Source organism: Ursus arctos, unplaced genomic scaffold, assembly GCF_023065955.2.
Source record: "Ursus arctos isolate Adak ecotype North America unplaced genomic scaffold, UrsArc2.0 scaffold_28, whole genome shotgun sequence".
Taxonomy (NCBI): domain Eukaryota; kingdom Metazoa; phylum Chordata; class Mammalia; order Carnivora; family Ursidae; genus Ursus; species Ursus arctos.
The window spans coordinates 3,987,457-4,014,886 of NW_026622963.1; the positions used below are offsets into that span (position 1 = coordinate 3,987,457).

The following is a 27,430-nucleotide window of genomic DNA, read 5'->3' on the forward strand; positions in this document are numbered from 1 at the left end:
CCTGGTGGGGCCAATTTTGGCTGCTGTCATTTAACATGTGTTGCTCTATTGTGAAGTCTTATCCAGCCGTAGGACAATGCTCATTTAATCCACCATGATGGGACCTACACACCCTGAGCCCAAGCTGGATACCAGGGTCAGCTCCCCAGCAGCTCAGGCCGGGGCACCGCTCCGCCTCACTGCCGAGTTGCTGTAATCATTTGCCTGCCGTTCAGTTTCCCTAAACCAGGGAAAACGCGTATGTGAGCAGTGCAAATGTTCTCAAAAGAGATTCCAAACCGGTCGGCTGGGGTGTTGCCTCCATTCCAGAATGGAGGCAGCGTTCCAGGGAGTATAAGTTCCTTCCTTCCTCCTGGAAATGGAAGCGTCTGGGCCCACGAGATCCCTGATGTTCTGAGGTCCAGAGTAGCAGATGGCATTATGATTTTCCAAATCCTGATGAACATTCTAACTGAACTTGTTCATTTCACAGTATGTAGTTCTATTTTTTTTTCACTTCCTCCCCCTTCTTCCCTCCCTGTCTCCCTCTCTTTGTTCCTCTTATATTGACTAATTTTAAACTGATGCGCTATCTTCTTTACCCAGCTTTAAATTCCCTTCTCTCCGAGTTTATTGTTTGGAACCAGGTAGAGCACAATTTCACATATAATTTTCAGCCTTTGAGTCACAGCTCACATAGCCTTTGAATTTGTTTATAAAAATAGGTAAGCAAATCCCACCAGCACTCCTGCACCGTGCAGCCCCGGGAAGGTCTGTTTTTTCCCTTCTCCGTAGCTTGCAGTGCAGGTGGCAAATGGCGGTAATTATTTTAACTAACAGTCGAGTGAACATCAGGAGGACATACAGTGTGACGATGTGGTCTTTGGATTTCAGTGAGTTCTCAGAGTCTGACTTGATAGTGTTATGGCTTGTTGATTTTTCAGGACACGGACCTGCCAGGTTCTTGCCCTTGAACGACGCGTGCGTGTAGTTCAGTTAGCTCTGTGTTAACCCCTTACCTAGGAAAAGAGGAGGGGTTCATTCCCTTCATTTCGGAATCTGTTAAGGGTTATTATTCTCCCTGAGATTTCTCCTCTTGCGTTTTTTGTTTAATATAGTTTATGATCTCCCTTTAATCTAAGATGGCTTTTAATCAGCACTTCTGCACATCGAACCTGGTGAAGGGTGTATATTAACATTATAATTTAAGTCCCGGATCCAACATGTGTAGCTGGACTTTTCCCGAGGAAAAAAAATTGCCCTTACCAGCATATGAAATTCAGACACTATACAGGGACAAGGTAAAACCACAGGTAGGAATTGCTGAATAATTACCTTTAGACCAGCCTGAGCAGGAGGCTTCCCACGAGGGTGAGCTCATTTAATGGTTCCTAAAACTCAATCTTGTGGATGTCAATGGTCATGCTTGATTATTTGCTGCAGTGTTTTATGGAAAAGCAATGGAAATGCATTGGGAGGCTACCGAGAGGACAATAACGGGTTTTACTTTTGTAAATGCAATCCCTTTGGTATGAGACAGGCATGTTTTTGCTGTTCTGCCCATGCCACGGAAAGGGGAGGTATGTGTGGATGTTCGTGTGCGAGTGTGTGTGTGTGTGTGTGTGTGTGTACTGTTCGGATGGACACCTCTAAGTAATACTGTGACCTACAGCCTGTGACCAACAAGTGACCTAAAATAGAAAGAGAAAAAAACAGGTTGTTCATTAGCTTCAGAGAGAAAGCAACTGTAAATACGGTTTCAAAGATTAATCCACGTTCCAGTTCTCTACCTCTTTTCAAGGAATTTAATAAAACACCAAGATCTTTGCCATAGGTCTAGAAAATCTCTGAGTAAATATAAACCTTTGAAGTGGCCAAAAAATTGTAGACTAAATGATGGGTTGGTTTTGATATTAGTGACAAAGTTTCTTTTCCCTCTTCCCTTTGACCTCAGTGCTGAAGAACTTCTGCAACATGTTGAGGAGAAAAAAACAGGAAAAAATCTTTATAATCTCAAGTCCCAATTACCTACAGACAGATTCTTCTAGACTTGTTCATTTATGTTTTGTGTTTTTTATAAGCCGTCCGGTTGTGGTGTTCACTTGGCTAACAGCTGGTTGTCCCTTGATTTAAGGGTTTATAGGTCAGGTGGGTGCTTAAGTGGCAAAAATTCAGGACTTTTGCCCCTGGTTCCAGGTCCTTCTGAGACAAGTTAAATGAGCTGCTACTGTCAGCCCAGACCCAGTGGACAGAACTTCACACCAGAGTGCCCACACATGTAATTTGTCACATCTGGCAACCCAGAGCATGGGGTGACCCGGTGTGGAAATTGAATCATCTTTCACTTTCTCCGCTCACGGCTTGATGCGGAGTGGGATGAGTGAAAGGAGGGCTTGCTGGTCTCCAGCAGAGGAGGGTCAGAGGCTTTCTTTTCTCATGACGTCCATCTGCAAGCCTTCCTAAATTCACAGCCTCATTCCCAGCACCGTCCCTCCTAACACCCCAAGGATTTGGTCAGTTCTGTCTGCATTGTGAAATCAAAAATACACATAATGTCAAAATACTGATCGTTTCCTCACAGAGCGGCCACGTTTTTAAGTGAGTGATTTCATAAGCATTGTCTGAACTTGTACAACTCCGATGTGTAATTATGGTTCACTTGTATCTTAAGCCGGGCTGTTGTCTCATTCTCTGGCTGACCTAGAACAGCTGTCATCTAGTTCCCACCTTCCTCTCTGACAAGATAAGATGTGACTGCCTTGTCCCCACTCACCCCACCCCCGCTACGGCCCGTTAGAGCAGCACCCTACAGATACACCGAGGACCTTCACAATATTAAAACTGAGCTACTTTCCCAAATCTACCATTGGATTACACTTTGGACAGATAGATACTTAGTTTGTAAATTAGTTTCTGTGGAGATCTTTAAAGGGGAGGGTGCAGGTTTTTTTTTGTGGGGTTTTTTTTCTGTTTTGTTTTGTTTTTTTTTCAAACAAACCAGGTTTCCTTCTCAGTCAAGAGGAGCTTTGTCCTATGGATTCTGCCGTTGTCTCACAAAAGTGCTCTTTTAAGGTAGTGAACAGTGGAGAATCAAAAACCAGTTTGGGGTCTAACAAGGCAAAATGCTGTGCTGCCTGACATGAAGCCACTGGAATTGCAAACGACCTTTGATCCCAACCCTGTGGACAAGAGTGGAACAACCTAAAAGAGCTGTGGCAGTTAGGGTGAATCCCCGTGTGTAGGGACAGAAATCGTTGGGCCAGGCCAAAGGAACATTAGGCTCGAATTAGAAAATTTATTTTTTAAATGTTAGTGTATTAACTCGATACTGATCAGACTCTAGGTGATTCTCTGATTTTAACTACCTATTGACTTGATGGCTTGACACCATGAAATCTGGAAGTAAGCTATTTAAACATGTTGGAAGGCTTGCCATATTCTGTTTAACTTGGCTTAATCTAACCAACAGCACAACTGACCTTAGAATTTGCCGGCGTGGCCAACACCCTGAGATGTCTGAGAAGTTGCCCTTCTTCGGTCTTCCTTCTTTTACTCCTGATAAGCATAAAATCTTGGTTTGAAGGAAAGTCTGTTTTGCGCGAAGAGAAGGAAACAGGACATAGAAGCAACTGTTCGAGGTCCCTCCTCCTCCCCAGTACTCTCTGGAAGTGAGGAAGGAAGAGGGTAGGAGGGCAAAGAAGGTCTCTCCAGACTCGTACTCTGTTTTCTGTCATTCTCCCTTATGAACTCCTGTGTACCAGCCAGACTTGGTGCTCCCCAGTACAGCCCTTACTTGGCCATTTCCTCCATCTTGCAGGGCTCTTTATTAGGGGTACACACCTTGTCCTCCTGACTAGTACACAAATTCTTTAAGGTTATGGATTAAATATCAGTCGTCCCACGTTGCCAGGCTCAGAGCCTTTGACATGGTAGGTGGTCAAGAAAATTACTGAATGAACAAACCAACAAATAAGTAATGAATGACTATCGTTTTTATTACATAGTACTTTATGTCTATGCCCTATCAATGTTTGAATTAGCCACCATATCCTTGTCAGGTTTCATTATTATCCATAATTATGAATTAAAGGCAAAATTAAATCCTCAGGTATATTTTTTCAAGCAAAGTTCCCTTAACTTTTTTCCATTGAGTAGTTATGCCAGCTTTTCCGTTTACACAAAGCTGAGCTCCACCAAGAATCTGGACCTCATCAGAGTTTTTAAAAATAGTTCCTTACCTTTTTCTTTTTAAACTTTCTATTTCAACATCATTTGAGATTCATATGCAGTTGTAAGAAATCATATGGAGAGGGGCGCCTGGGTGGCTCAGTTGATTAAACGTCCAACTCTTTTTTTTTTTTTTAAGATTTTATTTATTTATTTGACAGAGAGAGACAGCCAGCGAGAGAGGGAACACAGGCAGGGGGAGTGAGAGTGGAAGAAGCAGGCTCCCAGCAGAGGAGCCCGATGTGGGGCTCGATCCTGGGACTCTGATCACGCCCTGAGCCAAAGGCAGACGCTTAACGACTGAGCCACACAGGCGCCCCAAATGTCCGACTCTTGATTTCAGCTCAGATCACGATCTCAGGGTCGTGAGGTTGAGCCCTGCATCAGGCTCCACACTGGGCATGGAGCTTGCTTAAGATTCTCTCTCTCCCTCTCCCTTTGTCCCTCCCCTCTCTGTCTCTAAAATAAATAATAATAATTTTTAAAATAATAATAATATGGAGGGAGCCTGTTTACCCTTCACCCCGTTTCCCCCAATGTTAATAGCTTGTAAGTATAGTACAGTATCACAACCAGGAAACTGACACTGATATAATCCACCGAATTCAGATTCTACCCATTTCCCATGCACTCATGCATGCGTGCGCACACGTGGACATGCACAAACATTGTCCTGAATCTTTCCAAAGCCAAAAAAACTATGCCTTTGAAATAATGAGCTCTCTTTTAAGTAAGTGATTTCGAAGCATTTGCCTCATCTTTATTTTCTGTATTTGGAGTACCCACCCTACCTGCCTGCTCTCAAGGTCACAAAGTGTGCTTATTGGCATAGTTGTCTGCAAGTGAACTGGCAGCAGCAATGATTGGAGTCAGCCCTCCTTCTCTCTCCTCCCCTCCCCTCCTCTTTGAGTGTGTAGGTACACACACACACACACACACACACACTCAGATTTTCTGCTGCTTGCCTTTTTTTATGCCTGAGTACCTTGCTGACAAGTGCTAATAACAAAATACCCAGAGAGAGTCCAGTTGAAGTTAGCATACATTAAACATTCTGAACTTGTCCTTTTGCTCATAGATTGTGCATAATTAATAATTAAACAGTTTCAGTTGTAATGGGTTGACCTTCCTGAACCGTTCATTATTCACAAGGCAAAGGCATCGCTCAAACTTTTTTCCCATTGTCCTTCGCCGTTCTCTAGCATGCCACGTGCTTGTGTTCCTGTTGTTTAGCAAAAGGGGCTGACCAGGTAGTTACTGAAACCTCTGAGACTTGGAGGCTGTCCTCCTTGATGACCAGAATTGCTTACTGAAATGGTTTATGGCAGCTGTTTTTATGTAACAGTTGCCGGCTTGATAACAAGACCCAGCTTTGTGTCCCTTTAGCGGGACTCTAAAGTTGACTTGGGACTAGAATCTCAGGTTAAGGCTTCTGGTTAAGGTTGTGTCCACTGTTTCACTCCATACCTCTGTGCTTAGAAGTTCAACAGAAAAGCGTCCCCAAAAAAAGCCCTTAAGGTGAAGTATGGCACCCAGGGTCTTAAAAAGAGTGACTTTTATTAACAGTTGAGAGTCGGTTTCAGCCAGGCCTGAGAGTTATTAGTGTAACTGTTTCTCCAGTTCGTGTTTATATTTTTGAAATGTATTTGTTCATCTTCCCTGAACCCATGTTTCGCAGAGCACGTTTCTGATGAGTAGCAGCAAGGACCCGACTAGATCCCTGAACCCCTTGGCACGGTTCTCGGGCTCCCGCTAACCCAGCCGTACCTGGATGCGCCCCCCTCCCTGGGAGCTGCGGGGAAACTGGGACAGCTCCACTCAGCCTCCCTCCCTCGCTCAGATTTGAATTCCATAGGCAGGTTCTCGGAGGTGTTCTACAATGCTCTTCTAAACAAACTTCTGATTTTACTTGCTTAAAAATGAGAAAAGTACAATTTAAATTCCTCCCAATGTGGTGAACACCGGCAGGTCTCTTCATTTGCTTTCCTTTGGAGTGTTAACAGCCTGAGTGCTTTTGTGCAGTGGGAGACTCTCAGAGGACTCCTTTGCTCACCCCTCCACCCCTCGTATTTGTGCGTGACATTCTGACCACCTCCCCCTGCTCCCCCCCCCCCCCCGCCAGTCAGTCTTCTGTATCTCAGAAAATTCTCCTTTGAGGTATGCAAGAGACACGGACTTTAAAAGGAAAAGAAATATCTGGCATTATGCATGTGAGATTAGAATTTCCCCCTGCATCTCTGATGAGTGATTCTTTCCAGGCACCCCTGAGATGAGACTCCACTCTCCGCGGTTCTGTAAAGTCGACTTGGGTTGGCATTTTCACAAGTGAAATAAATTATTCATGGGTACCACCCAGTGTTCCTTAGTTTTATATTATGAGGAACTTAACAGGCTACAATATCAGGTCTTAAATAAAATTAACTACCCATGCAAAGATGTCACATTCCCTCGTTTTGTTTCTCATCCATGTTAAAATGACATCTTCATCAAGTGGCCTAGTCTATAATTCATTAATTTACTCTTGGTATCATACTTTGAAATGAGGCCCACATTAGCATCATGTTTTCTACTAGGATCCTTGTAGAAAACCGGTCCGGAATTTTAACCATCTTCGTAAATATTCAGCCACATTAAGGCAGTAGGCTTTTATCTTCCTAAACATCGAATTTTTAATCAACTACTCCTCCGACACTCCCAGTGCTAGAACCTCCGAAAGAATTCTGGAAATGATGACTTGGATGACTAACTACCTGATCAGAGTCCATAGTTTTTGAACCTCAGACTTTGAACCATTTTTTTACTAATAGTTTCTGAGACAGTGAAATGTCATTTCTTGAACTGGGCCTTGTAGACTCTTGCAGGCGCAGTGAGATATATATATATATGACTTTCCTAAAACAGGCTGGGCTGAAATTGATATCCTGTTTTATTTTTGCTCTTCAAACCGATGGGACTTCTGTGACCATTTTATAGTACCTTTATCGAAGACTTGTCATGTTATTGTGCGCCTGTTTCTTCTGAGTGGACGGTTTCATCAGCCCCCTGTTTTTCATGTCCTCTCTGTGTAATGCCTGCATGTAATCCTTTGAACAGGGCAAGATTTTATTTCACTCCCATTTTCCTTTGTTTTCCTTTCTTCTTGGAAGCCTTTCTCTACTGATGAGAATTTTAAGTTTATGATTACTAACCTCCCCCTGCTCTGGACGAATAGAGTAAATTCAGAGGACAGATAGGCCAAATCTAAGAAGCATTTTGTTCACATTCCTTTTCTTTTAATCTCTTTGCGATTTTTTTTTTTTTTTTTTTTGGCTGCTTTGACCCCCTCAGTTCCTTTTGATTTAATTGTATTTTCCAGCAGTTTCCAATTGTTTGAATTGGAAACAAAGCCTTAATAAGAGTTCTAGTTAATTTTCTGTCTTGTAATTACCGATCTCATTTTTCTGATAATTGGCCACAGCAATTATATGTATACTTACTAATCACATAGGAGGCTGTGCAATTGTATCTATCTGCCACCATTGATAATGACACGCATATTGTAGAGGTGCTTTTATCATCTTCTTTTTTCCACTACATCAAAGCTATTTCCTCTCGTTCTCAATAATGAATACATGCATGCATTTGACACAGTTGTGTGCTAGAGAAATTGTTTGGCTCCCACCAAATGCTGCATGCTCTGAGTTTCTTGCCTGCAGCGCTGGAAGGTTGTATGTAATGATATATTGCTCATCCAAATGGCCAAAGCACTCCAAAGCACAGTGAGATTAAAATAAGTCATTCCTTTGTTAATTTAAATAGGTGCATGTATCATACTTTGCAGGGCACTTTGTGTAGGGATGTCAGAGAGGAAAAAAGCCGCCGAAAGGTATTTTTAATAGCAAATGAGAATAGATGGGAATGGAGTCATTTGCAGCTGCCTACTTTATGTGGCTCTCTTGTTCCAACTGTAGGTCTAATGAGATGACTGTTAAAGTACTCTGCAGTGTAATTTCATTACATCCTGAGCCGCTACACTATAAACACAGTGGCACTCTCTGTCATTCTTGGAAAAACTCCTAAATTCTTAAAGCCTTCCTTTGCAAATGGTGATGGGTTTGCTCCCTGTGTTATCAGTGGTTGTCATTTGTGGCTTCGTTGTTTCCTGCTCTTTTAAGTGGCTCCCTCCTCCACCCCAGTTCTGTTTGGTGGTCAAGGTGGGAGTTCTTCATTGTGTCCTTAATTCACTGCCTTTCTCACAGGACGAGTTTGCCCAGACTGGCAAATAGGCGGAAATTCCTTTTCGGGGAAACAGCTTCCCCTATAAAAGCCTTTCTATTAAAATAAAAAACAAAAACAAACCTGACCCAAATGATTCAGCAAGCAGTTAAGAGCAGTTGAATATACAAATAAATGTAAATAAAAAGGGAAGTGTAAATAAATAGCAAATCCAGTAAAAGAAACAAAGGTCAACACAAGAATAATTTCACAGCTCTTTGTTAATTACAAGACCATTTGTGTGTTACTTAAATAATCATTAATTTCTCATTTACACTTTCGTACCTTCTTTCCTACCCTGTGGCTATCATTGTCCTTTTTTCACCTCCCCTCCCTCTTTGCTCTCGGTTTCTCACCATTGTAAAATGTGTGTGGCTTTAAATTTGGCATTTTTACGTAAACATGTGGGAGAGGGTGTAGACAGCCTTTTTAATTGGATGAGGCCTTATATTCCTTTACACATGCTGGTGAATCCTTGTTATAGATTCATCTTTATCCTGCTCCTTGGGGGGCGGGGGGGTGCATGTAAAGGAAGAAAAGGAATTGTTGTGACTTTTGGTGACTTGTTTTTCCTCCATCCCAGGATTCGCCCGTCCTTCCGGTTGGAGAGTTCTCCGAGCCATTTGTACATTTCATCACTCAGTGGTGAGCCCGTTTGCAAACATGCCATGCCCTCAATGTAAATGATACATGCCATTAACTCTGCGGCTCCGTGAGACCTTATGGCTCTCCCTGCTTCCTCTTGGAGACGGGAGGGACTTCGGGGCCTTGGGCAGATGGGGCAGCAAAGCTGAAGAAATTGTTTAAATTATGTAAACGTTATTTACACAAAGGGTCGTAAATGTACTTTAGAGGCTCTTTCTTGTTTTAATAAACTGCTGAGAATCAGGCTACTTCTTCGAGCACACACACTTTTTTTTTTTTTTTAAAGATTTTATTTATTTAGTTGACAGAGAGAGAGACAGCCAGCGACAGAGGGAACACAAGCAGGGGGAGAGGGAGAGGAAGAAGCAGGCTCCCAGCGGAGGAGCCTGATGTGGGGCTCGATCCCGTAACGCCGGGATCACGCCCTGAGCCGAAGGCAGACGCTTAACCGTTGTGCCACCCAGGCGCCCCACGAGCACACACACTGTTGCTATCCAATTTTTTTTTTTAAGAAATACACAATTTTATAGCCCCTGTTGAACAGACATATGAGCTTATTTTTATTAATGTAACCTCAAGTTACCCATAAAACTGTCTGTCACTTAGTGGAAGCGTCATAGTTTATTAATTCGTTGGATTTTCAGTAAATAACTTTTATCTTTGGTTATATGTTAAACACAATACTGGGGTCCCATTTCAGTGAATTTTGGTGTTTGAAAGACTCTGAAAACTTGGTTCCATTAGGCCCACTTGAGCCATTAAAGAACTGGGAGGAACCATAGGATTTAGATCAAAGGGGCCCTCAGAGACTCCAGGCAACCCCTTGTCGTTTTACACCTGAGGAAACAGGCATTTTTCTGCCAAGAGTTCTTTGCCAGCCTTCTGCCTTTTCCCCCTCGGTAGAAGAGGTTCCCCCTTTCACATCATCCACCAGCCTCTTCCCCATTCAGCAGCACCCAGGTGGCCGTGGACAGTCCCGTTGCTCCACTGCCCTCCCTCAGCCCTCTCCCTCACCCTAGCATGGAGAAAGAGACCGAGAGAGAGAAGGAAATTGGGAGCGTAGCAATGACCACCACAAAGCAGGGGACAGAACTAACCAGAAACTGTGCTGAACATTCTGGAACTTCCTCATAACTACCTCTACATTCCTTCCCCTCGTCCACCGAATTCCATTTCATCACCCCTTTAGAGTCACGTTCAGTGGTGGAAAATGAACCCTTCGTTCCTGTGGCACCTCGAAATGGTGCAGTAGGGAGTCCTTGCTGAACCAAAATGGTTGTGCACTGTCCCCTTCCCCTCCCCCACCATGATCCATCTGATGATTACACTAAAGTGAAGCCAAGAAATATTCCTTAATATAAATGTCAAGCTTTATCACCTTTTTGACTAAGTGTAATATGTTACCTCTTAATAAAAATGTCTCATACGGTTTATACTCCATAGAAAAATATGTGAGGAAGAGATTTTTTTTCCCCATGACTTTAAACACTTTATTAACACTGTTTCTATTTATTTAAAATACTTATATAATATTCTGTAGCCTTTAAAAACTATTTTTACCCTGCAGACGTTTTATTTCCAAAGCGTGCCATGTTAGAAAAAACCTATGTATCGGTTGAACACTGGAATCCTGAGCTCATCAATAATCCAGAGCCATTATCCAGAAATGTGTATTAATCTCTCTTAATTTCCTTTACATGAAATTCCTAGAAACACTCAGAAGCACATCATGGGAATGTCCCATTTTGAAATGCAGAAATTGTAAAATAAACCGTGTTATTCCTAAGCTTCCCGGAGCACTGGTTTGGGCTTCACCCACCCAGCAATGTGGGATTTGTGGGATTCGTGACAGGACGGTTATGCACCTCGCTGTGTGGCCTGAGACCCACTTGGGGGTGGGGCCAGTTCTGGGCAGACGGGGAAAAGCAGATAAGGCTTTGCCTTCCTTCTGTCCAAAAAATTAATCAGCTGCTATGTAAAAGTTTTATGGAGACAGGGGGAGGGATAACCTGTGTTGAAATTTCCACAGATGTCAAGCCGAAACAAATGATAGTGGGTAATAGCCTTGTTTTCCCAAGAGATACAGCTACTTTGGAATGTCAGATTAGGACTGTTACCAACTCCACTGGCGAGACAGCTTGAATTACTTGCTAATGGATGCAGTATTTGAGAGGTGCATATGGTTATTTATAGGGAAGGCAAATGTCCTCGATGTCATTAATGGTTCATAACTACGGTTCTTATTTACCAAATGATCATTAAGTCTCTCTACTTAAAAAAAAAAAAATACTGTCAGCAAATGCAGGAATCATATGATGGGTTTTCCTCGTGCTTGTTAAAGGTTGCCTTGTGTAAAGAAAAAGCATCTGTGTGATTTTGAAGTAATAGAAGAAGCAGTCTCTTTTCATGACTTCATCCTGCAGACACCCTGAGTTTAGTATAGTTACGGCCACCAAATAGGTAACTACCCATCGTCACGTCGGTCCCACATGGGAGGGCTTCATCATGCAGCTTCATACACGATACAGCTACTGATGATACTTACTGTACGTAAGACAAGAAATAATTTGTACGAGGAATGTGGTTCTTTAAGCAGCTTAAACAAACTTAACTCCTCCCCAGCTGTTTAATGAATATCCACTTGCATTGTAGCCAAAATAAATAAAAGTTGAACTAATGGAACAGCCCATTGGTAATTTTGTAGCATTATCTAGATTCCTGACCTCTTTTATGTATTACTTGTCACTCAGAGTCCTAATGAAGGAATAAAATGTTTTCTCATTTGACTAATAGTCATGTTTCTTTTCTAATTACTTTATCCCAGTTACCAAAAAAGAAGGCTGTTGTTCCTTCGATTTAAGTCTGAAATAAATTGGAAACTGAGTCAGGAAGAAATATTGCTGCTTTATGTCCCCCACATTTATTTCAGAAGTGGAATTAGGTAAATTTAAATTCATTCGTCATCTGTATTGCAAGAATAACTCCCTCCCCAAAAAATCTTTGGGTTTCTGATTCATGAGATCTTCCCCAAATCTGATTAATTAAAGGTCCAAATAAAAGACAGGGAATATATGCTAATACTTTGGCCAAGAATTGAACATAATGAATTTGAAATCATTCAGATTCCGGGGGAAATAGCCCATGGTGGGAAATGTAGCACAAATCCGTGAGTGATCTAGATAACAATGAGCTTTTCCTCTTTCCTCTTACAGCATGCGGAAACAACCAAAAGAAAGACCAGCACCTGAGGACCTGATGGTAAGTACAGTTTTAGTTACACTCGCATTCTCCGGTTATATATCTGTGCTTAACATCCTGTTTAAAGAACCAGAATGGAATTTTTTTTTGCTTTTATTTTTTTTTTAATGTTTTTTAATTATGTTAGTCACCATACAGTACATCCCTGGTTTCTGATGCAAAGTTCGATGATTCATTAGTTGCGTATAACACCCAGTGCACCATGCAATACGTGCCCTCCTTACTACCCATCACCGGTCTATCCCGCTCCCCTCTGAAGCCCTGTTTGTTTCCCAGAGTCCGTAGTCTCTCATGCTTCATTCCCCCTTCTGATTGAATTTAAAACATCCACAGGCTCTAGAGAGGCCACATTACTTACTCCATTTGGGTAGGTGTTTTGGAAGCTCATGTCCTCAGTAGATTTTACTTTTTAAAAACCCACCACCGTTTTGAAACTTAAGGCAGAACTCTCTTTCTTCGCCTCACCCTCAGGGGTCACGAGTTAATCTGGGTTACTCCTTGTCCTCAATTTGCTGTTACAGCCTCTCAGAATCCAGAGGCTCGGTAACAGAAAAGCGAGTCAGCGTATGAAGTTTTTAGCGCAGTCCTGCGGAGATTCTGAACGTGGCGTGGAGTCCTCTTGGATTCAGGCAGAATGAAATTAGATTGGCTGCAAAAGATCAAGTTAATGTGAATCTTTGGTCTGTCCTCAGAAAGAGACAACTATAAGGCAGCGGGTGCTGTGTTCTCAGCTCCAAGGCCGCTTTCTTTGATTGCAAATGACAGTTTTTAGTCGAGCAGGGAGAGGAACAGAGACTCTCCCTAGCAATTCCCAAATGGTCATTTATTTAGTGCAGATTGTTGATCTGACAATGCACAAGCTGTTAGAAGAGCGCCAGGATCGAGCATTAGTAAATAAGAATTACAGTCTGCTCTTTCTCCTGTTCTGTGTATATACCATTCCGGGTCTTTCGATATTGCGCTCAGAGCACATCCCGACCAAGTTTCTCTCAGCACTTTAAACAAGAAACATTTTACAGATACCAGTTCAGAGGTGTTCATCCGTTGTATGCCATCCTAATAAACACCCAAAGTACCCGGACTTCTTCTGTACGATACAGATTTCATCCCAGAATACAGAATAACAGGATGTTTCCCTTTCGCATCATGAGTGCTTTCCAGGAAGGTGGCTTTCTCCCTCGTGTTACCCCTGGAGCAAATCTCCGTTGTCAGGGTAGTTTCAAGTTAAAGTTCACCCCGAAAAACCTCTGCCATTTATAACTGTGCAGGTTTCGCGTCTGGAATAAACTGGTCTTTGGGCGGTGGCGTCTCTTTGATGGTTGGGAAATTCTTGCAGTTAAGTCACATTTGAGAAAACTCGGAACAAGTTGTAGAAACGGAGACGCATTTACCTTGTACATTATTATGCTATGGCTGGATAGCTCAGCTCTTAAAACAAAGGAATAGGGTTTCATAAAACAGATATCTGTTTGTAAATGCGTGTTTCCGTGCTGCAATGAGTTGGCCACTTATAAATAAAACACTGCAGATCGCACGTACACCCATAAATGCGTATGGATGTATGTCTTGGTAAGGAACACAACTCGAGGGTGGCAAGTCATAAAGCCAAGGCTAAAGGGTGAGTACTTTCAGTGCCTGAGAAGGAAGTGTGTGTAAGGGTGTGTGTGTGTGTGTGTGTGTGTGTGTGTGTGTGTGTGTTTGGAGAGACAAGCGATACATATTTCAATATCTCTCCTTGTAACTGTACACCCTGGTGTGTGCTGTCCCACATTTTTAATTAATAAATATCAATAAATCAGTAAAATACAGTGAAAAATTTAGTCACAGGAAGCACCATCCTATACTTAATTTAACATTTTTAGTTCTGCTCCCAGTTGGATTTAAAAGAACATATTTCATAGGTACAGCACTGGTGAGGCACCCTGGCTTAGAAAGGGCTCAGTGAGGAGGCAGGAAACTTGGGATGTGTGTGAGGCACCTGTGGTCGAGAGGCTTGGGCCCTGCTTGCCTCTGACCACAATATTGAGCCCAATAGGGGATGGGAAAGAAAGTGGGTTGTTGTACATGGCTTGAGGAACCTGAGTCACGTCCTAGGAGCCCAGTCTTAAGGAACCAGCTTCTTTATTTCTTCCAGCATATTAATGGCTTTAATTTTTCCTTTTCCCTCTCCGCCTACAACCCACTTGACAATGCTCCCGTCTCGAAGCTGAGAGCATCCTCTGGAATGCATGAACTGTAGAGGACATTTGTCACTGTGGGTGGGGGCCTGCCTTTCACAAAAAGAGCACTTTATCTCCCAAGCACGGGAACACCAGCCAGCAGGGCACTGATGTGGTCTGCACAGCCTGGGCTGCATCAGCTGTGAGGCCTGTGGGATTGTCCAAACCAAAGGAAGAAAATCAGGGATGGGGCCTGGTGGAAATACTGAGAGTTACAGATTTCATCACCAGGGAACTCTGGTGCGGCCGTGACCTCCGGTGAACACAGCACGCCCCACCTAAGTAAATCAGACTGCAGAGGGGTGGGCCATGCACACAGTGGGCGTGCAAGCAGTTTTTGTCCTTTTATCTGGTGGGGTTACCAGAAGACCCCAGTCTGAAAACCATCACCTTTGCAATTTTTGACCATGTCAGTCTTAAAGATGAAATGTAAAACTCAAGTTTAGACTCTTGAGGTCACTAAATCCCAGTGTTAGGACTCATCTAGGTGTTTAGCTGTTTAATTCTACTTTGTGTGATTGTTCCTGAGATGGTTATCGGTTTTTATGTTCTAAGTGCAAGTATTTTAAAGCTGGATCAAGAAATTTACTTAATGCTCACATTTTCGAGAGTCCAGGGTTCATGTGAGCTGATACACATTGCTGGCATGTAGCCATCCAGCTACATAAAGAAGTCATTCAGAAGTCTCATCAGTAGCTTTCCACATCATCTTGGGAGAGCTCAGAACCAGATAACAGTTCAATTCGGCAGGTGTTTGTAGACCGTGATGTACAAAGTCCTGTGCTAGACTCAACAGAAGATACAAGGAAGAGCAAGCCACATTCACACAGTCTTGCAGGGAACACTGCAAGCGTGCACATTGCTAGAATAAAGTAACTCATAAGAGAACTGCAGAGTTCTGTGGGGCTTCCCTGCGGAAAATGGGAAAAGCTACGTGGAGACGGTAGCATTGGAAAAGGGCCTTTGGAGGATGGACTGAATTGTAGTAGAGACTTTTCAAGGGACTTTCCAGGTTGGGCAAAGCATGAGTGTATAGATACTCCAGACGTTTTCAGAGCAGTGTGAGACCCCTAGTGCCTTTTGGAACAGAAATCATTTTGACGTTGGCCTCGTGAAGTTCCAAACCCACGAAGGGGGAATTCAGATAGGCAGCACATTCACCACCAGCTGGGTGGTGTGTTAAAAAATTCCACTTCTTATAGGAGAAACCCTTTCTTCTTAGCGAAGAAACCCTAGTCCGAGTCTGAAAACTTGGACCTGACATGGAAGCAGCGTACCCACGCACCCACCCACCTCTTTTTTCTGGAGTGGACTCCCATTCAAGTATAGGGAGACCCTTCATCCTTCAGTCCTTTAAGAGCTATTGCATAAATCAGGAGTCAGCATTAAACCCAACAAAGGAAAGCCAGCCATGCAGGCGGCCAAGAACATCTGACATGCTGTCACCCCACACACATTTTCTGCTCCTAAGAAAATGATTCCATTATTCCATTATTTAACCACTTTTAAATCACCCTGGTGTGAATCGCTGGAAAGACCTGTGTCAGCGCCACCCCAGCTCTGTGATGTGGGACCCACAAACTTAGAAAAAAGTTTCTAGGCGGTAGAAGCCTATGGAGATGGCAGGCAGAATGTTCACCGTGCTTCAGACAATGCAGCAGAGATGTCTCGGCTTCTGTGGAGGGGGGGATAGCTGCTGCCCATCAGAAAGGATTGGCAAGAACGCAGCAAGAAGGGAGAAAATGATTAAGGGTGATGGAGACCTTTCCCCAAAATGTCAATAATCCAATGAAGGACGCAAAAAAATAAAAATCAGACCCCTAAATTCAGAGACTGACGGCTTGAGATGGGAGCATACTGAGATGGAGAGGTTCAGATCTAGCTTTGCTATTCAAATTGTTATGTTTTTGAATAGAGGATACGGTGAGAAACATCATCGGCTAGACCCTTGCTCGTGCAAGCCACGGAGAATTCCTTCTGCCGAATGGGTCTTCCTGTAGGGTTCTCTGGTAGCCAAGGTCAGGCCGTGCTTTCGCAGGAAAGCCTACACACTTCCCTTCCCTTGTCAGCAGCTCCCCATTCCCTCCCAGCTTTTAGTGTCTTCATCTGCAAAACGGAGGGGATGGACGAGATCACCAGTCCTTGACCTCGGGTCCATGACTTCCGGAAGTCTGTTAGAGCCCCTGAAATTACATCCAACGTCGCATATGCATGTGGGGATTTGCATTCTTTTCTGAAAAGAGGAATCGGTGGCTGTCATCAGTTTTTCAAACGGGACCGTGACCCTGAATGATTGTTAAGCTCCCTCGCTGCCTTTTCATTCTGTTAGTGCAGTGCGGCCAGGAACAGCCAGCAGCTCGGGAGGGAGGCATTCACTCGGAGGGTGCTGGCCTGGCGCAGGGGAGGGAAGGGAAAGGCCCTCCCTGCGGGACTCAGCAGGGCTGCCCACCAGCTGGCAGGTGGCCCTTTAACCTCCCAGCCCATCCTGAATGTGGGCCTTGCCTCAAGCAGGAAGGGTATAGGCCGTGGGCACCTCTGCAGTTACAATTTGGGTTCAGAGCGCTGTAGATCCTTCTATGCATTTAGAGTATTTCCAGAAGCTTCCCATGTCTAAGCTCTATTTAATGGAATCTATGCATAGTAAGTAATCAGGTCAGAAGAAGCAGCATCCCGGTTTGAGATCAATCGCTGGCTAATACTTTATCTAGGCCACTTTATTATCTCATGCTGATCCATTCTCCTCCTCCTTTGTAGCATGCACTTGGGCTGTGCTAAAAGTACGGATCACATACATATTAAAAACATATACCCATTCTATCTGTATGTAAATGCGTGAGGCACAGCTGGATATTGCAGGGGACTTTGATTTACTAATAGTTATTATCTGTTCTAGCTGTTCAGTGGCAGAGAGAATTTCAAAGAAACAAGCTGGCGCAGAAATTGTCTTTATGCTATTACTATACTGCTTTCGTAATTGTTTAAAAACATGGGTTTTCTCCTTAGGTTCTAATAATGCCTGTTATTTTGTGCATTTCCCGGTACATTCCAGAGCAGGGCGTCCTCGTTCAGTGTCTTCTCAGGTTTGGGGGTTTTTTTTGGTTTTCCACTCAGGCTGCCAAGAAGAAACACAGAGGGCAGTTTGCAATTGAAATTTGACATTTTGCTTAGAAAGCAAGTAAATCGTGGGACTGGACATCTGAAAAGCAGGTGTGGATCGTGGGGGAGGGATGTCAGTTACAATCAAAATAGTGCTTTTAGATTTTTTTGCCCTTCATCTAAATCCCAGCAGCTGCAAACTTGAATGCATCTCATTTCTCAGAAAAGACTTTATGTATAAGAGGTGGTATTGTTTGGGGGCTAATAAACACCAAACTGCTCCAGAAAAATGTTTAAACATTTAATTACTTGTTAACTTGTTTAACTCCTCTCTATTAAATCGTCACTGGTAGCTTTTCTGTGTATCCAAACCTGATTGTAATTACATTTTCAGATAGTTTGGCTGGTGGTTCCCTCACTTAATCAATGGATGTGATAAATTGGGCATCTGCACGCTCCCTTTTAGAAATTGAAGAAATCACCAGGTTAGATTTTTGTCTCTCCAGCACTTCGATTCCAGTGTAACTTTTGGATTTACACCAGATGGTTTCATTCGCCATTGTTAGACGCAAACCTTTTGACCACTGCAATAGACAGAATGCACTGGACAATTAAGAAGATGATTTTAGGGGCACCTGGGTGGATCAGTCCATTGAGCATCCGACTCTTGATCTCAGCTCAGGTCTTGATCTCAGGGTCGTGAGTTCAAGCCCCACGTCGGGCTCCACGCAGGGCATGGAACCTACTTACAAAAAAAAAAAAAAAAGATGATTTTATTCAGGCTGTTGCCATATGGAGAGTGTTTATTAATGAGGGATGTGTCCAAGTAAAGGGAGCGGGCCGAGGTTACGGAGTTACGGAGGCAGGTTAACAAGGAAGTCATCAACCAGTCTTAACGGAAGTCAGGAGGAAGGATGGAAAAGGGTCTTATCTCTGTGAAAGCAGGGCGGTCCTTTGTGGCTAACGAAAGAGTGGGGGAGATTTCTCGTCTTTTATTTCTTTCTGGGAGCACAGGGCTCAGATAAAGTTCAACATTATCACCACATTCTACTAAACGGACCAAAGGTGAGTTCCGGTTTCTTTGGATCCAGAGCTTACTTGTATCCCAAGCGCAGATAAGAGGAGAGGCACATTTCAGCAGCCCCCTCGCATCGTGTTCGTGGACCCACTTTACTTGCAGTCTAGACTTCCTGAGATACTAACAGTGATTTGATAAGCAATTATGAACTTGGCTGTTGTTTACAACATCTAGCTATCACCTGTGTCTTAAAGAGCCTGTTTTAAAACAGACCCGTAGGGCCAGACTCCTATGTGTGTCTGGCCGCCCATTCTTGCGGACATCATTTTTGCTTTTGGTTACTCATCTTGAGGTGCAGATCAGCTCATTAGCTGAGGCACCCAGAATTTGCAGGGAGAATCCCTGGCTGGGATTGTAACTTCAGCTAAGTATTTCCTTCAGGTACAGATATTGCAGAAGCCTGGGGGCTCCACAGAGGGTCTAGTTGACAACCATGGGATGATTTTTTTTATTATTATTTTCAAGTTCTGAAGGCCATTAAAATCATCTGTTTGTGTCTGCTTATAAATAGGAATCCACGAGTCAGAAGTTGATTTTAGCTTTTTAATTGCACATAATTACAACGGCAGAATCACTGCCTGGATGCTTGCGATCGCACTAAATCAGACAGCTTTAATTTGAATTTTTGATGACACGTTAGCACTTCAGCAAGAACAGAGAGATTATAACCCCAGAAAACAAGCTTTGTTTTTCCACAGACGTGACTGCTTAATCTTTTCACGAGACTTCAGCAGATAAATGTGTGTGTGTGTTTGTGCGTATTTACACACGCATAGCAAGAGAGATACAGATAGATAAAGTCTGTCACTCCTTGATCATGGTGATCTAACAGTTTTAATTTCCCAGTTAAGGATAACTTTTTTCCTCCATCAGTCAGGTCAGATATCTTCATATGGTGATGATTTGGATGTTTAAGATGGCGGGTTTTTGAACTCCTGCCTACAATGCTTCTTTCTTGTGTTCCTGGGCCAACTGTCATCTTCCCGGCATCCCACTTCACGACACGATGAGGCTGTGGTGCCTTCACCGCAAAAATCGTTTGGTTATCCTGACGCGGTAAAGTGGATCGCTGGGGCCGCTGTGCGCTGTCACGCCACGTTCCCAGGGGCTAAGCTGGGTCCCGGGAGTGTGTTGCACGTCAGTTCCTTTATTTGACACCACTCAGCCCTTGTTTTTTAATTGGAGTGGTGGACTCGGTTTGGAACACCTTCCCCCGTCCTTGGAGGTCTCCATCCTCCTCCCCATCACAGTGCTTGTCCCCTTCTCTGCGGCTCTCCAGAATTTACCATCTCTGACTTGGAACAGCACTCAGCTACACAAAATTACACATTCGTCTTCTAGCTGCAAGTTGGTCCATGTAGTACAGTGGTTCCTAAGGCTGGCAACTCATCAGAATCATCCAAGTATGTTAAAAATAAGAGGCCAGAAAGTGCCTGGATCCCAGCCCAGATCAGAATTTTTGGCGCTTCGGCCAGGGAGCAGGTACTGTTCTGTTTTTTAAAGTTCTCCAGGTGATTACAAGGAGCCCCCGGAGGTGAAACTCACTAGCTTAATGTCTTTTATCTCCAACTAGATTGTAAATGCCTTGAAGAAGGATCATGCTCTTAGAATTCAGTGTCTCGCATGGTTCTGTGCAACTGCCATTCAGGCAGGTCTCTGATCTGATGACAAGAAGAGAACTCACCGTCCCTCTTTGCACGGGCCAGTCTCTCCCATCCAGTTCAGTGAAACACTGTCCTGGACATCGAACAGATAGACAAACAGGGTATGTCGCCTGTTCTCCAAGAACTCACACAGGAAAGCTGAGGAAACCGACCTGAAACAAGCCATCTCTGGACATTGTAATGTACAATGTAAGTTAGGCTGACCGCACTAGAATGCATGGTCCGATCAAAGGGTTTTGTTGGACCTAACCCAGAGGTCATCTGGGTAAGATAATCGGGTGCCAAAATAAAGGCATTTTTAGGATGTTGCAATGTTTGCAGGGATAACATTCAAGGCATTTAACAACCAGTACAGCATGGGCGTGGCCCATCAGAGCAGGCACCAGGGTTCCCACCTTGGGATGGGATGTGTGGGAAGAGCAAGACAGGGTTAAGCAGGTGCTACTCAGCAGCACCTGTGATCTTTAGCATGCATTCTGACCACTTGAGAATGCACCTCCGACATTTAATTCCAAAACAAGACGTCATCAGGGAGTCAAGACCTGGAGGAGACCACCTGGCCAGCACCATCTTTTCTTGGTTAGATTGATGGCAGGGGGACCCCACGGTCTTTATCTATCAGCATCCGATAGGATGCATGCCCCCCCCCAACCCCTAGCTCTCGGGAATAATGGATTAAGTTGAAAAAGACCAGAGACATTTAGCCATTTGTGGGGGAAATATAAAAAGATCTGAAGCCTGGTCTCTGTGATTTGGGAATTGCTGTTAAAGGCAGCAAACTTGTTTTCCTAGGAGTACACTCCAATAAATAGATGCAATTCTTATCAATAATTAATGAGTCTAACCAGGAATTTCAAGGGCTGGAAAAATATTAGAAGCCTCCTATTTACAGTTGAAACCAGCTGGATTTGTTTAATGGGTTGTTTGCTTTTTAATTTGTAGCAGTTTTGAGAGAGACCTTTGGGGACGGGAGTCTTGTGGTTTCAGTGCGGCCTTTTGTAGAGATACACAGTTATTTGGGGGGCCAGATCTGCCCGCAGATAATTTGAGGTTCGCTTGGCCATTTAGAGACTGCCTAAAGGCAGTAGAGACATTTGGGCCTTCTGTCCTCTATTTAATTTTCAAGATTAGAATTAAACATTAGGTCTTGGTCTACGGAGAGACATTTGCCGGAGCATGGACTAGTTTCTTTCCAGTATCCTGGTTTACCGTTTCTCTGTTCTCTCAGTGTAAATGGTCACTGATTCTGAAGTGGGAGGCTAGGTAGCATTCGTTTATTCTTGCAGAGGTTCCCTTGGCACAAATAAAAATGGAATTTTCAAACGTAACCCGATTAACTCTTAATCGTATACCAATAGCCTATGTGTGTCTCACCTCCCTCAGAAGGCTTCTGGATGGCCTGCATCTCTTTTTAAACTTGGGAGGGGGAGGGGGATTCAATTAATAGCAGGACTTTCTAATTGTGGGACTGGTGTGGAGTTGACAAAAATTTGTATAAATAGGGTACATTTTTCCACTTAAGAGGGCTGTGCTGAAACATTTTTAATTGGATTTTCATGGTGATTGACAGCATTTGATTATGACAGTAACTTTATTTGGCTGGACTGCTCTCGCCTCTTGTTCAGATTTTTCCATCAAAGCTCTTTTTTATCCTCTGAATCCCCAGTGGAGCAGCAGTCATTGTGGAAGAGCCTTTTAGCACCTTTGTTGTCACCATCCCTGGTGATGATTGGGCCCAGCTGGTAGTAGATAAGAAAATGTCCCTTTCACAAAGAGGCTGTGTCTCCCGCCTCTGTGGCTTCAATAATTTTAAGAGCCCCCAAAACCTGTTGAGGATTAGAAGTAGCTTTAGATGTGAAATGAGTGTTAAGTATTAGTAATCGGGAGATTAGGGCCCCAGGGACGATGAGAAATAAACAACCGCAATTAAGGCAAATCTGCCGATGTAAACAAAATTTAGCAGAAACAGATGCCCTAACCATTTTGGGGGATTGATTTGAGGGCACCAAGGAATCGATTTTTGTCTTGTTTACACTTTCAAACCCCTGTGATATACTGAAAGGCGAAATATTTCATACAGCCTGATTTTAGTTAATTTTTTTTCCAGTGCCTCACAGTAGGCGCCTGTCTTCTCGCAGTGACCAGGCCTGAGTTTATTCAGCATTCACAGGGAGCAGCTAATTGTCTATGAAGGGCCCCCGTGTTTAAATGGGCTTGACAGGAATTTAAATTTTGTTTCAGTCAACCCCTGTGCTCACAGCCTGCTCCAGTTTCTAATTTTTAAATTAAACATGATTTTTTTTTTTTTTTTTTTTTTTAAGCCACAGCCTTGCCTCTGGAATACTCCGGCCCTAACTCTCGGAAGGCAAATCGGCAACCCTGCAATGCTAGTTGTGTGCAGGGCCCGAGGCACCGACTCCCGGGCTGGGAAGCTCTTTCCCCAAAGCAGGCGTCCCATCCCCCTGTCCGGGAGGTCAGCAGAGCTGCGGCTGGGCCCACTGTCCTTCCCTCCTGCGGAAGGAGCCCGGCTCTCCTGTGCAGGCTGCGGGGCCACGTCATGTGGAAAGTGGGTTAAGCACCAGAGAAAGGCAGAAGGGTAGCTTTAGACGGCTGGCCGAGTCGTAAGCCAGTGCACGTCTGGAACAGATACGGATTTCGGAAGCCTGTTCTGCCCCTGTGACGTGGGAGGGAACACGCGTGGGGCGTCGCAAGTGTGCTCTCACTGTTCTTGGCCGTCGAGCGTCTGCTCGGTGCCGAGCCTGATGCCGAGGAATCGTACGGCAGCCCCGACTCCTGACCTCAGCCCGCTGACAGTCTTGCCAGGAAGATGAGGGCACAAACAGCCAAGCCCTGGAGAGAATGTGAGACCCACCAAGGCCCTTCCTCACCTGCACCTGCCCCCCTCCACCTCACGGGGCTCCGTCACACGCACTCTGATGCTCTCACGGTGCGCAGACGTGTGAGGCATTCTCGCGTGGTCGCGTCTTTGCTTGTGCTCTTTCCTTACACCCGCGTGGTGAATTCCTGCAATTCCAGTCATTGTGAGAACCCCCCCACCCCAAAACTTGCTGAGGATTAGAAGTAGCTTTCAGTGGGAAATGTAATTGGCACAGCCTCCGTGAGTCTTCCCAGGCCTGCCTCAGTACGGTTCCTGACTTCCTGTCGTAGGGCATGCTTCCTCCTGGCAAGTTCCTCTGCTAGTGCACTTTTCACCCTTTGTGGCGGTAACTTGTTTATCTAACTGGTAACGGCCCATAAGCAAGACTGTGAGTTTCTAGAGGACGACATCGTGTCTTATTTACCTGGGTATCCTTAGCATCTAGCCCAGTGCCTAGCCCCAAGTAGAATGCTCGCTAAGTAGTTATTGAATTGACATGATATGAATTTAACAGGTAAAATAGTTTCTGCGGAATGCAAGATTTCTTCCAGCCGGGGTTTTCTGGGGAGGCTTTGTGAACCGGTGACAAGTAAGGCAGGCCTCGCGGAACATGTATTTATGTGTGCGTGTTACTTTCTGCATACAACGTGGGACACGGCTTGGATCATCAGGAAAAGTAGCAGACCCTCTAATATCCGCACCAGCCAGAATCCATATTACAACTTATTTGCTCTGAACTTACCTGAAAGCAGCTGGAATGAGGACCGCACGCATCTTGGAGCTACAGATAAATTCAGAAAGGCTTCTGCTCTTTAGCATTTAATAAAGACAGATTATTGTAGAGAGAGAAATTAATCTAAACAAATAACCTTTTTTAAACACATGCATTTACAGAGTTCATTCATATAAATTACTCATTTGACCTTCATACAAACACTACAAGGGTTATTCTTATTCCCATTTAACTGATGTGTTAAACCGGGCATTAGAAAGGTTAATTGACTTGCCTGGAGCCACGCAGCCAGCACGGACATGGGACCATTGTGCCTTACACAAAGCTGTTATCTGCTGATGCACTGTGGGCAGGGGATAGTGGGTGTGAGTTCGCCTAAGTCAAACTATTGCTCACAGTCAGAAATCAAACTAAGCACCAGTAGCCTGCAAAGAAACACGTAGGACTGCAGCAGTATGCTTGGGAAGCCAAAAGGCCCCTCTGGGATGATTGCTGAGCTCACTCCTTGCGGTCCCCTCCAGCTTGGCCTCGTCCTGCAGCTGCCGGGCCACGGTTGAGGCAAGGAGCTGGTGGCCACACCCAGCAGCAGGCGCCTGGCTGAAGCCTGGACCTCAGTGCGAGCAAACAAACGGGAAGAGAGAAAATTTGCACTTGGTCAGCTAGTGGGTTATCCGAGGGGAGGCTGTGAGAATCTGTGAGTTATTTTTTTGGTGTTGCCAACCTGTAGCAGAAACCGAGGGCCCCAAACTCTTCCTTATTTTCAGTTCTACCATCATGGCTACAGAAATGAGCCACTTCCAAGGGCTACACACCGTTCCTTGAGTTTGGGAGAAGTTTCTTTTAACTCGGCAAATTTACTGAGCCCAGGCTATGTGCGGAATATATTGCTAGACGCTATAGTTAGCGCTATTCAGATATGGACCGGAGTTTGCGCCAGAACATACCCCAGGCATGACTCAAAGCTTCTGTTTAATTCAGCTGATGTTTGTAGGAAAACTTTGTCGATGAAGGAAGCTGTGTGCTGACTGACATTGTGGCGTAGCCCCTTACCTTGTCGCAAACCAGCAGCAGGCAGTTCCCAGACCAGCCCCTTGAGTTACACGGCTGCGGGGACCACAGAGGCTGATCCGAGGAGCTTACAGTGCAGTGTGGAAGTGAGGCATCGGATAACCTATGCAGAGGTACAGCTCGCCCGATACAAGATGCCAACAAGGGTGTCAGTAACCTCTGTTTATAGACGGTCAAAAAGAACTATATGAAAGACAGCCTTCAGAATGGGAAAAATATTTGCAAACCATATATCTGGTAAGGAGGTAACATCCAAAATATACAGAGAGAACTTATACGATTCAGTGGCAAGAACCAAAGAATCCAACTAAAATGGACAAAGGACCTGAATAGACATTTTGTTTTAGAGAAGACGTACGAATGGCCAACAGACACATGAAAAGATGCTCAACATGACTGACCATCCGGTAAATGCAAATCAAAACCACGGTGAGCTGTCACCTCACACCTGTCAGAATGGCTGTCGCCAAAATGACAAGAGGTGACAAGTATTGGTGAGGATGTGGAGAAAAAGGAACCCTTTTGCACTGTTGGTGGGAATGCAAACTGGTGCAGCCACCATGGAAAACAGTGTGGCGGTTCCTCCGAAAACTATATGATCCAGCAATTCCACTTGTAAGAACATATCCAAAGGAAATGAAAACTCTGTGTCAGAGATATCTGCACCCCCATGTTTATGGCATTGTTTACATAGCCAAGTCCAGAGACAGCCTAAGTGTCATTGACTGATGAATGGAGAAAGCAGATATAGTATGTATGTACGATGGAATATTATCCAGCCATAAAAAGAAGGAATCCTGCCATTCGCAACCACACGGGTGGACCTTGAGGGGACTATCCTAAGTGAAATAAGTCAGACAGAAATGCAAATACTGTATGATCTCACTTGAATGGGGAATCTTAAAACAGACTCCTAGAAAACAGATTTTTGGTGGGGGGATTGGATGAGCGTGGTCAAAAAGGTAAAAGATGAGTGTGTGTGCAAAAGGTACAAAAAGATAAGAAGTACTAGGGATGTAACATACAGCATGATAGCTATAGTGAGTGCTGCTGTGTGGTCTGTTTGAAAGGCGTGAAGAGGGTAAATCCTAAGGGTTCTCATCACAAGGAAAAAAACATTTTTTTCTTTTATACTTTTTTATTTATAGGAGATGATGGATATTTTTTAAAGAGATGATAAGTGTTAACTAAACTTACAGTGGTAATCATTTCACAATAGACCGACGTCAAATCACTGTGTTGCACACCTAAAACTTATGTATTGCTCTGTGTCGGTTATATCTCAATAAAACCTGTTGGGGGGTAGAACTAACTGAAAGAGAATCCAAACTGGTGAGTGCCTTTGGAGACACGTGACCAAGGCAGTTAGGTCACACGGAACAGGACACCAGACAGAGATCGGAGTCCATGAGGAAGGCAGAAGGGAGACTGAGGCTGGGAAGACAGCCCACAAGTGTCTGTCCAACATCGGCATACAGGGGAGCAGAGCAGCAGGAGCAGAAGCATGGAGCCATGACCTTGCTCACTTCTAGAACTGTTACGGTAGAATTGGAAAGGTGGAAAGATTTGTGGCCAGACAACTGACAGACATACTCTGTCCTCTGTATGTGAAGTCCGGAGAGGCCAAAGATGGGCTCCAGATCTTGAAAATGAGTCTGTCGTGAACGTGGACAAGAAGCAACATGGTAAACTGGAAAGAGCATTGATCTGGGTATCAGCAGCTATGATTTCAAGTACAGGCTCTGCCTCTCAGTAACTGGGGAGTCAGCAGTTATGTAACTTATCTGAGCCTCAGCTTCTTCATCTGTAAAATGGGGGTGGTGATACCAATCTTAAAATATTGTTTTTATTTAGACAAGATGAGAGTTTGTGAAAGTGTGCTTATAAACTCTAAAGTGCTAGACACATGTGAGGCACTAAATCACTCAGCCTCTTTGGGTCATGATTTTCTCATCCATCTAAAGTTCTGGGCCTTTCCAAAACAAATGTGTTTAGTGGAACCGACTGTGAGTTAGGATGAAGTAAACGTGTGTTGGATGTTCGCAGTGAGTGTCCAGTGAACTGGTAATTTCTTGGGGGGTGGACAGACCGGACCCCTGTGAGTTTTCCTCCCCATTCATTAGAAGCTTAATTTTTTGTCCTCTGTTGCCAGTAAGATGTAACGAGCATCTTGTTGGAGGGAATTACCGTGAAACAGTGAATCAACAAGTATTTGTTGTCTGTGTCTCTGAGGTGCTGTGATGGGTTCAGAAAGAACGTAAGAAACAATTGTGTCCTGGAGGAGCGGACGCGATACCCCCACAGGAGACACTCAGAGAGGGCAGGACGGGC

At 44.2% G+C, this 27,430-nt stretch overlaps 1 protein-coding gene across 4 annotated transcripts in view; it reads left to right on the top strand.

Moving 5' to 3' along the window:
- MAP2K5 (mitogen-activated protein kinase kinase 5) overlaps positions 1–27,430 on the top strand; it is a 249,378-nt gene that overhangs the window by 199,296 nt on the left and 22,652 nt on the right. For all 4 annotated transcript variants that reach the window (XM_026478382.4, XM_044391907.3, XM_026478383.4 and 1 more), the window contains 2 exons: positions 9,044–9,105; positions 12,318–12,363. In XM_026478382.4, coding sequence (XP_026334167.1) covers positions 9,044–9,105; positions 12,318–12,363 — 108 coding nt within the window. The remainder of the gene's footprint in view (positions 1–9,043; positions 9,106–12,317; positions 12,364–27,430) is intronic.